The sequence below is a fragment of the Nymphaea colorata genome, chromosome 3, assembly GCF_008831285.2.
Source record: "Nymphaea colorata isolate Beijing-Zhang1983 chromosome 3, ASM883128v2, whole genome shotgun sequence".
Lineage (NCBI taxonomy): Eukaryota > Viridiplantae > Streptophyta > Magnoliopsida > Nymphaeales > Nymphaeaceae > Nymphaea > Nymphaea colorata.
This window is the reverse complement of record NC_045140.1, coordinates 7,869,315-7,880,543: the sequence shown is the minus strand read 5'-3', so window position 1 is coordinate 7,880,543 and position 11,229 is coordinate 7,869,315. Positions and strand designations below refer to the sequence as shown.

Here is an 11,229-nt window from a genome sequence, read left to right as displayed (position 1 = left end):
CGCTGGCGGGGTGGCAATCGTGCTCTGAATGTTGGGTTTATTCTGGTTTATTTCACTGTCGCCTTGGACCCCAATGTGGGGATTTACCTTCTCTGGACACTCTCCCGATGTGGGATGGGAGTTGGGATGATTTCCAGTTAGAGCCTGATGATGAGCATGTGTTGTCTCAAGAGTTGTAGGGGTAGTAATCAGCGGCCCCACAGGAGATGCATTAGACGGTGCTTCTGGACCCTCTGATTCGAGGATGTTGAATTTGTTTTCATTTGCTTTGTTGTTGGTCATGTTCGCTTGGTACCTTTTTCCTTGTCTTTTAACCACTTTAACTGTGGACCACCCTTCTTTTTCGCAATCAGATTGGGTGTTTCCCTCCTTTCTGGAAACACAAGCAGACGTATTGTGGGTGGTTGAGCCACACAAGGAGCAGAACTTGACCCTTTATTCTACGGTCTGCATTACCCTCTTCCCATCTTCAAACGCGAGGGGTATTTCTGATGTTGGAACAAAACCTAGTGGAACTTCCACCAAGATACGTGCAAAGTTGTGTCTGTCCATGCGTTTAGTACAGTGATCCATCCCTACTAATCGCGCATCCATCACCATAGCAATATCAGCAAGGGTCCTCTCGTTCCACATGAACAAAGGTAGGTTCGGCAACCTAACCCATATGCGTACCTTGGAAGATGCTGCTACTCGCATCTCCATTCCTGGGAACCATCTGTTAGCCGTGAGAAAACGACCTCCAACTTTCCAGGTGCCAGGCCTCAAGATTTCCAGGAGTTCTTGTTCAGTTTGGGTTCTGATGAGGAAGTTCCCTTTTCCGACTGTGGTGAACTTCACTGAGGGAAGATGAGTCCATTGACGCTTGAGTGTGTCGAATATGAAAGGGTAGTCAAGTCGACCCCTTCCTAAACCTCCAGCTAAAGTGGCAATGGCAGCGAAGTCGAAGGGGCGAGTCATAGCCTTGAAGGCTGCATTAGAAATGAACAACGTCTTTCTGCCCTCCATGTCTTTTATTTCAAGAGAAGGGATGTTGCATACCTCTTTCTGGCTTTCTCCATTGACAACAGATGTCCATGTTTTCGTCATAGCTTGAGCTGCCTGTTTGAAGGTTCCTTTCGCTTGATCAACATTACTGGCCCCATTTTGGCAATGGAGGTTCCTCTGCTTACCATTGTCACTTGCGTCTTGGCTGGAATGCCCTTTTCTGTGCACCATTATTGAAGCTTCCGCCAGAGAGGGAAAACCACCGCACTGCCCATCCATAACCTGAGATAATGTCTTGATCGGCTCCTCAAAGTAGCACTCATTGTCTGCTGCCTCCATCCTCAACATTTTTGAACATGTATCTCCCTCCTCGTTCACCCTATTCTCAGACGGGGGAGGGGGGGCAAGGCCCTCGCCCATCTGCAAAACCCTAGCCAGCCCCAAATCGCCTATTCTATCTCACACTCTCTCTCCTATCACTGCCACTGAGGTGCGCAAATCAGACCTAGATCAACTTAATTTGACATTTACACACTTATAAAAAATAATAATTTAGAATAAGATTAATTTTGTAGTAAGTCCAGATGACAACTGCTTTGGGCAAGGCTGTATTTTTAAGGAGCTAATCTTCATTAATTTTCATATATATATATTTTTTAAATATAGCTTACTTACATTCTAAATCAACTTAACTGATTCTAAACTTTACATTTACCCCCTGAGGCTATGCTTGGACTCTCTCTCTCTCTCACTCACTCACATACATGCGAGCATACAACATTGTAAATGTTTTATGATTGGTAATTTAGAATTTTGGTGTAAGTTTAGATTTTCTGCAAGCTAACAAATAATTTCTGTTTGAACGAAGTTTTGAGTTAGCGGAATATCTCAAATGTTAAACTGGGGAAGCTACATTTTGGCTTAAGTGAGTTTCATTTTAATCATTATTTAATTAGCTGTAGAAAATGTCTTAAGTAATGACGATGTAGTTTCGTTGAATTACTCATTATTATTTCTTCCACGTAACAAAATTAATTTCCCTTAAGATAAATTACTTTTAACTCTAAATCTTATTAGCCAAACTTGTAAATAAAGGGCTCTTTTTGTGTAAAAGAGGCCGTCAGGCCAAATAGAACAGAGCACATTTCAATTTCCCGGATGTCTGCGAACGGAGGCTTTTGCAAGTTTTCTTTATGAGATACTGGTGTAACTAAGCACCAAAATTTCTCTCTCTCTCTCTCTCTCTCTCTCTCTCTCTCTCTCTCTCTCTCTCTCTGGGCGGCCGGAAGGAATGGCGTTGGAGAGGCCAGACCCCGGAGCCACGAAGGCGGAGGCACCGCCCAAGCAGGTGGCGCTAGCTATGGAGCAGCTGACGGAGGCAGCGCGGATCATCGCCGATATCAGGGTGGGGGCCGACCGCTTTCTGGAGGCGCTCTTCGTGGCTGCCTCTGCCCCTCCCTCCGCCCGACCCATCCACCTTATCCAAGGCGAGGAGTCGGCTATGCAGGAAAACCTCCAGAAGCTCCGATTAATCGGTCTCACATCTCTCTTGCTCTCTCTCTTCCTCGTTTGGTCGAAGGTTTAGATGCCCGCTTTTATATGATTTTTATAGTGTTTGGTTCGTGGGATTGGTAAAACACAGCATGAAAGTTTGAATCTTCCATCTCGTCTGTTGACTTACGAGGAATTGCTGTTCCTACTCTTGAAGTGAAACCATCATTTTTTGGTATTTTAGTGGAAGAGAATGATAAAAGTGATTCGATTGGACTCCCTCCCAATTTTGTCATCGAAAGTTTCCTCATGGCTTCTTTTCTCTATCATGTATCTTTTTTGCCACAAAAGGAAAAATCTTGGGTTTGCATAAGAAATTGTGGAATTCTTTGAAGGGGAAAGTAGGATAAGTTTGAAAGTTCAATAGTTCCACTTCTCATTCGTCCCGGTGATCTGAAATGACAAGAGAAAGACATAGCATATAAGTTTTCTCTAACGGGCTATCCAGTTAACTGCAACACATAGTGGCGTCATGCGATCCTAAGAATAAGCATCTCAACTTCTCCCGTTTTCCTAGGGAATTATGCACTCTGAAACCCATTATGAGGATAACGAACTACATTTGCGATGGGAAGAAAAAAATCAGCCTGCAGGAAAATTTCACCGGAGAGCTTCCATTTCAACCTTGGCAATGGTAGCCATAGAGTTTTCTGCTGCAACGGGTTTAATAAAGCACGACAATGCTTCTTCCTTTTTTCTCCAGTTTGGCCCTGTCTTGCCCTGTACACTACGACCGCCGACTCTTGGCCTTTTTACTCCAAAAGACTACGTTCTGCCGGAGTTTCCGCTGGCAGCAGTCAGTGCGTGTTTTATCTTGGCGGAAGCAAATCCATGGAATTATGGATGTGCTTTCTCCCATTAGCTATGAATGTTCACTCGCAACAAACAACGAGAAGGCACTTTAGATCTTAATCAACCTTTTCTGTACCCTTCATTGAACAGTTTAAAACTGAAGAATGCACTAACGAGCACCCCGAAAGTTGAAGTCATTAGAACATCTTCGGTTGGCTCCTTGGTGGTTCATTTATATTGCTTTTTCATGACTTGCAGTTTAAGCCAAGTGAATTTAATGCTTTGATATTTTGGGTGGTAGGGAAAAAGCTAGAAGCATCTGGAGTGTTAACTGGGTCCAACCGAACACGAGGAAGTCCTTGGGGTTTGCACATGCCACTTGTTTGTCGTGATGGTTCTGTGGTTGCATATGCTTGGAAGCGGCAACTGGCTGGTCAGGCTGCTGCTTCAGCGGTTGATAGATCCAGGTGAAGCTTTCATTTGTAGTGTTTCATCTATTATAAGTTGTTCTTATAGTTGCTCAATTATTGACAATTTATTAGTTGGAAGCACTATTTGTTTTTCATCAATAAAACGGCTATTTCTTGAATAATTTGATATCCAGAATCTTATTCATTTATAGATTTCTTGATATATAACTCTTGTATGCCTGTTTCCTTCCATGGTATCATAAAGCTCCAGGGTCCATCTTGAAGCTACCTTGCAATTGTCATGCATGTGAAAAAGAGCCTATGGAAAATTAAATTACTTATGACTTCCTTTAGAATTGCCTTGTCACCTTCGTGGAGGTCAATATTTCGTCTCTCTTCCATTTATGAGTCTTATCATTGAACAACTACGTGACATGGGTCTCCACCATAGAGCATCATATAGGTGGTAAGGGACTAAAGATTTACTGATGTCTCTAGAGATGAGCCTTACTTGTTCTCCAAAGTTTATAGAAGGACAAGCTTAAAAATTAGTAGGAAATGAAAGAAAAGGCTCTTGTCGAGTACATGGGGGGAAAACGGAAAGGTTAGAATACTGGACACCACAGGTTCACGTCTTGGCTACTAAAGGGTGTGGATATGATGAGTGCTCTACTGATGATCCTCATAACTGAAAATGACTTTCAAAGGAAATGTGGGTATGCTTCAAGGAGAAGAATACTATGATGGACATTGCATATAAATACTTCCAATTTCCAAATAAAGATCTCAAAATTCACGACCGTGAGACAAAGTCTTTTGGTACACTTAGGAGATGTCAACCATGACACGATCTTTGTCTTCTGATTCTTAATAACATGGTGCTCATGAAGTTGTTCTACACTAATAAATCAATAGGGGAAATTTTATAAGTTCATTATTAGAATTAGATCCAATTTTGATGGAGATAAAGCGTTGCTCCTTTTACAAAGCTAGTATTCCCTCTATTAATCATTGTTTTTTCCCCCTTTTTCAGCTGACTTGTTTTTAACGTTTTTCTCGTTTTTTTTTTCAAATAAAAGGCGTTTTTTTGACAATGCTATGAATGAACCTCTAGCCAAATTTGTTACAAGAAAAAGATAGATCAATATATTCCAAAGATGAAATGGAAAGCATTAAGAGCTCAAAAGCTTGGAAATCACATTCAACCTTATAGATATCTCATCTTTGTTATATATAATAACTAAGGAGATACTTACAAAAATCTCTTTGCCATGATTGTAATTAAGCTGGGACACATCAAACCTAGAGGTTCCAACGCAAAGAGAAGTGACATGAAGTTCTCCATAGTGTGCCTCTAATTTAAAAATAAAGTCAATCTCAGGTTCAACCTTATAAACATTGCGGGCCTAGGCAAGAAAGGTGATTTAATTTTTTAGTTATGTTAATATGTCAAGTTATTTTGAATCTTTGATTAACTATTACTAATATTTGAAACGTGGAAAGTAGTAATATAACAAGCATAATCAACGTAAGCAATCAAAAAATTAATTGTTGACTTCATTATGCAAAATCAATAGAAGAAGTTTAACATTACTCATTAAATGTAATCTAAAACAAGAACCCAAAAAAAAAAAAATTAAATCTAATCTTTAGAAGGAATGTAAATCCGCAAGAACGCTTTAATCCATCTTTACTTAAAGAAAGACATAATATATAGAAAAGACTATACATAATAGTATACAATATACATATAAGTATACTACAGTAACATGCATATACAAGTACATAACCATACTAACATGTACATATAACAGGTATCACAATTCACCACACTACATATTGTATAATAGGCTAATAGTGTTGCATATAATAGGTTGATGCAATACTGTATAACAGGTATAACGGACTGTACGTAACAGTATATACATATGACATGTATTACAATACATATAAGTTATAACAGGAATAACAAATTGTATTACAATACATATAACAGCAGGTATTATGTATAACAAAACACACTAACAGTACATATCATGTATAACAACAGCTAGTATAACAGTATTAATTAACATTTAACAATGCATATAACAGGTATTACAATACATGTAACAGGTATAATAGCAGGTTAACAAAACAGATTAACAGTACATAATAATATATACATATAAGTTTATAACAGGTATAACAAATCAATAATACATATAACTATATGATATAAGTATGTAACATAACCATACTAATGTATACATATAACAAGTATGAGGTATCACAATACTATATAACAGACCAAGTGACTAACAATATATACATATAACATCATAATCAACATAACAATGTATAAAAATACGTAATCAATATAAAACAAAGTACATAACAGTGTACACTCAATTAAGAAACTTTAATTGAAAGGGAAGGTGGCCTTTCACTTTCCCATGCACTAGACGTGTTGGAGCCTAGGCAAGCCTAGGTGCCAGCACATATTCCATTACCTAAGTGGTGGACTTAGCTGACGGGTGTAGACTCACACTTAGTCCACGCCTAGGCGAGGCCTTGACAACATAGAGTGATACACTGTTAAACTTTCTCCAACGACTATGTGATGAGTATTTCTTGTATTGAACTCTTAAAACAGCAGACTATCAATCAGGGGATTTCTTTTCAAAACATTTGTTTCAGCCTGCTCTTTTTATGAAACCACAATTTTAGTTAGAGGCTCTATAAAATTGTACTCATATATAGACACAATTCCATATAATCTGTTAGTGTGTATGTGTGTACCTGTTTATATATATTCATTTGTGTGTTTTTCATTCTTGTCTCTTTCTTGTTATATTTGTTTCTTTTGCATTTTCTTTTATTTCTTCAAACCATAGCAAAATGCCTTTTTTTTTCTAGCTGTTGCTAGCTGCTGGAGCAGCCCAACGGATGGGTGCTGTTCCCCAAATCTGTCTATTTGTGGAACATCAATCCCTTTTGTTGCAGTCTTTTCTGAGCTTTGCTCTTAATCAAGTAACTACTTTTTAATTTTTATTGCTGTACTTCGTCCATGTTCATTGAGTATGAGCACTTTAACTCTTTCTTGTGCATGTCTTTGGCCCAACTCTTGTCTGACATCCTGGTCATACCATCTTCATTTTTCTTTATCTGATATCCCTGTGATCGTTGTTGGGTAATTTTTGGAAGGAGTTAGTATGGGAGACATATAGGGGAAGCAGTGATTCACATTTTTTGGAGGATTTTGGGAAGCAGGAAAGGAGTAGGTAGCAACAGAAGCAAACTGTTTAAGGAGTGATAAATAGATGTGTGGATGTATGCGGGTTATGTGTGTGTGTTGAAGCTGTGTAGGACTATTTAAGTCAGGGACAAAAACCATACCACGTAAATTCTTGTTAAAAAATATTTGAACAAAGATGTCAACATGTTAACCTGCTTATGATTACTAATTTACTATAAAGCTTGTTTTAGTTCAAGTTATTTTCATGAAAAATATTGAAATATTGACTTTTCTACTACCAATTCTTTTTAGTGTTCTCTGTGACTTTCCTTTTGAATAAAATAGCATAAAAAACGGACTGACTTAAAGTATATGTTTCCTCTCAATCACTCGTAAAATCATATCTATAAGTTAATTTGCACAAGAAACACATAGGTAATCTATGTTGTGGGATCTGGCTTTTGTCCCCGACCTAAGTGCTCTGCCAACATCCAGCATCGGGCAAATTTTGTGTGTGTGTGTGTGTGTGTATCAGATGAAAATTGTTGTTGGAACAAGGTGTTGGGAAATATAAACACACTGTGTGAAATGAGTTCCTTCTGAATTCTGCTTGAACTTAGAGGTGTTCACAGGGCAAGAGTTGCGGCAGTTATCTCTCTCTGCCCCAACCGTTCTAGCACTTCTTCCTCTCCTTCAACTTTCTTTTTAGCATATGCAATCTGTGGTTCATCTTCTATATGCCTGATTCTTGCAAGAGTAATGTTTTGATGACAGCAGAACAAGGTCAATAACCTGGTTTTCATGTCAAAACAAGTTTTTAATTGGTTTTGATGCTAAAACTAGGTTCTCAACCTATTTTAGACTTTCAGCATTATCTAACAGATCTTTACAGGTTTAGAAGGCAATCTGGTGGAATCATACAATACAGAGTTCCTACTGATTGAATTTATAGGAGTAAAATCCTTCTTACTTTCCCATGCTGATTGTGTGACTGTCTAATTGCTGTTCCTATGAGCCTTTGCCAGTAATTCCAATTTTTTTTATGAATTCTCATGCTACGTTGTAAATGAACTGGGAATAATTTAATTAGATGAACGGTTGCAACTTTTTTGTTTCTTGTACCATGTCTTTTGTTTCTGTTAGGATGGTACCATCAATCATGGATCATGGTGTTTGATTATGTAGCTTTCGGTTGCTAGCTTTGAGAATCTGATCTTGATTTGGAAGACACTTCTTGTTTTTCGGAACATGTGAGATGAGGTATCACCTCCCCTTGAAAGTTTTGACAATTTTAAATTTCAATTTGACAGAATGTACATGTAGGTATCATTCCTTGGAGGAATATATGAGCTGTAATAATTCTTGTAAGTTAACACCTTTTGGGGTACTTTAGGTTAGCTCTCAAAGCGTTTGCAGATCAGAAGAAGCGCTTCTTTCCACACCTTGAAGATGAGATGCACAATCAGAAGCACTCTGGGGAGTTTGGTGCTTCAAAGAAACTTGCCACCTCAGTATCATCAGTGGTGGTTCATAAAGATGAGCCTTATTCTGAAAGAAGTTTATCTGACATTCTAAATGACATAGAAGCAGAATCATCCTTCGCAAAAATCTCTACTTACCAACGTTTGGATTGGTTAAAAAGAGCCTCTTCATTATCTCCATCAGCAAATGAACCCCCTGGGGAGACCTCAAAAGAAAACAATGTCCATACCTCAAGTAAAATACGGGCAGAAGTGCAAGGTGCACCAGCTTTGGATCAAATTGCAGTCATAGAATTGTTGGTTCCGTCTGTCTTCAGAGCTGTAGTGTCACTAAATCCAGCTGGCTCCATCAACCCTGATGCAGTTGCCTTCTTCTCCCCAGATGAGGTAACTTCTAAAAGCAGTCATGACAGATACATTTTCTTGGCATTTGCCGAACCATTTAAACCCCCATGTCTATGGTGGCATCACCATTATCAGCCAATCTCTACTAATCGGGGAATGTAAAACGTGAGCTACTTGAATTATAGAATGCCTTTGAAACACCTATATTTAGACCTTCATGAGTTGGTGTTTGAAACTTTTTGATGTTCTATTGTCTAATCTAGGAGTTGCTGTAATAGCATTTTTCTGCTTCAGTTGGTTGGTGATTTTTTATTGTTTTTGTAGGCTAGTCATCTTCATTTATTACCAGTTAAAATCATTTTTGCAGGGTGGTAGCTATATCCATGCACGTGGTTCATCAGTCTATCATGTATTTCGAAATATCACGGTAACCAAAGGATTTCCCTTTTTCCCTTTATTGCAGATACATATTACGTTATTGGAATCAGTTAGAATATTTGATTGTCCACAGCTTTATCGAAGTGGGCTCTTAGATCAATTGCATGTGTGTTGCTCTCTTTTTCTTTAGATTGAGAATAAGCTAAACTGATTTATGGCCACTTTTTGGCTTCTTATTTCCTTTAAAACTTGGCCACAGTTAATGTTAATGAAAATATTTTATCCCATTTGTTCATCCTTATATAATTGCTCATACAGGAATATGCAGACAGGGCACTTCAATATTTTCTTGGTGCTGAAGGCCATGGATCACTTCAACTACTTCTGGTTTCTTTCTCTCTCTCTCTCTCCCTCTTTCCCATCCAACACCACCCCACCCACACCACACCACAACCACCAACACCTCCACCCCCCCCCCCCCCCCCCCACCCAAAAAAAAAGGACCCCCTATCTCTCTCTATATCATATATACATTTTTCCTTTTTTGAAGCATTTACTTTTTCCCTCTCTAAATATGTAGATGTGTTTCCTGTTTTGCAGCGTTGGATTTGCAGCTACCACACACTGTTTAGCAAGGTTTGCAGGTGAAGTTTCATTCTTTCTTGCATCATTTTTCTTGTTCAGTTGTGTAGCATTATTCCTCACGGGAATTTCTCTTGCTATAGTAAATGTGGGCGTCTGCTAGCTTTGGATAGGCAATCTTCCTTGCATCTGCCACCGGTCTGTCACACTTATCGGCAGTCACATGTGACTAGAACTGGTGCATATTCCCAGATGCCTTCAACACTGAAAGACCTGCATTCAGATCCTCCGAAGGCATATCACTTTGGCTGTTCTCCAGATGACATCTAGGTCTGCCTGATCGAAGTCCTCCGCTAAGCACCGACCTGTACCTTAGTTGACTGATCATGCTAGATGAAACGCAATATTGGATGTATAGAAGTTACAGACCCTAACGTGATCTCTGATATTTGGTTGCAAAGCTTCCTTTAGTTCATTTTTATGTTGTGTCATGTCACATAGGTACGGGTACGAAACATTTTTAAAAAATTTGAGTGTGGGGTATATATATATATATATATATATATATATATATATATATATATATATATGGTTGCAAAGCTTCCTTTAGTTCATTTTTATGTTGTGTCATATGTCACATAGGTACGGGTACGCAACATTTTTAAAAAATTTGAGTGTGGGGTATATATATATATATATATATATATATATATATATATATATATATATATATATATATATATCAAATTCACAAAACACAGTATGGAAGTAATTAACATATAAATATATCAGCCTTCTTGATTTTTCGTTGCATCATCAAGATTAGAAGGAGCAACAGGTCACGCTTTTAAGATATATTGACATCGTTATGGTTATGGCTCACATTATTATCGAAGAGCTAAGTTATAGAGAAATAGAGAAGGAATGAATTTTCAAAATATGGAAGATTTTAAATCAAAAGTTGTGAGGAACTATTATGTACAAGAAAGAAATGGGGATTTTTAATTTTCAACTCAAAAACTGAACAACCTTGAACTTGGTCAAAGTTGACTCAGTTCGAAAATGAACAAAAATGATTTTGGGTATGTTGACCGTACTCGGTATTATGTTGATCGAAAGGAACCGTATCCGTATCGTCCCCATATCATACGGGTACTCCTTTGTAAGAGGAGTACCCGTGTGACATTGGTTGTGATACTTTGTATATTTCTTATTTTAGGTATGTGATTATGTGATTGAGTTGGTATTATGCATCCAATTTAAGAAAATTGCTGACCATTAATGATTTGAGGTGTATTTGGTGACACCCTTAAATTCTGTTTTGGAAGCAAGATATTGTTTTGTCTCTAAAACGGCATGTGAGGTTGAATCTGGGATGTTTTTAGAAACAAAGTTTTGACAACATTTGCAAGAGCGCCTCAATAGCTTCTCCTTAGGTTTTTCACGTAAAACATTGTTTTTGTTGGTCATCCAAACACGTGAAAAACTG

At 38.2% G+C, this 11,229-nt stretch overlaps 1 protein-coding gene across 2 annotated transcripts; it reads left to right on the top strand.

The window, feature by feature from the left end:
* Positions 1-2,120: 2,120 nt before the first annotated feature.
* Positions 2,121-10,219, top strand: LOC116250642 (mediator of RNA polymerase II transcription subunit 27). 2 transcript variants are annotated; one of them, XM_031624431.2, is made up of 7 exons: positions 2,123-2,519; positions 3,629-3,794; positions 8,348-8,822; positions 9,148-9,207; positions 9,477-9,545; positions 9,759-9,802; positions 9,884-10,219. In XM_031624431.2, exons 1-7 carry the CDS (start codon positions 2,276-2,278, stop codon positions 10,068-10,070), a joined length of 1,245 nt encoding a protein of 414 aa, XP_031480291.1. In that variant the 5' UTR covers positions 2,123-2,275; the 3' UTR covers positions 10,071-10,219. The 2 variants fall into 2 exon arrangements, with proteins under 2 accessions (XP_031480292.1, XP_031480291.1); XM_031624432.2 differs by lacking the exon at positions 9,148-9,207 and having other exon boundaries at positions 2,121-2,519.
* The last annotated feature ends 1,010 nt before the right edge of the window (positions 10,220-11,229 follow it).

Coding starts and splice junctions, on each gene's coding strand:
- LOC116250642 (XM_031624431.2), top strand. CDS start 2,276: ATGGCGTTGGAGAGGCCAGACCCCGGAGCCACGAAGGCGGAGGCACCG. Junction 2,520..3,628: donor CCAGAAGCTCCGATTAATCG/GTCTCACATCTC, acceptor TTTGGGTGGTAG/GGAAAAAGCTAGAAGCATCT. Junction 9,208..9,476: donor ATGTATTTCGAAATATCACG/GTAACCAAAGGA, acceptor TTGCTCATACAG/GAATATGCAGACAGGGCACT.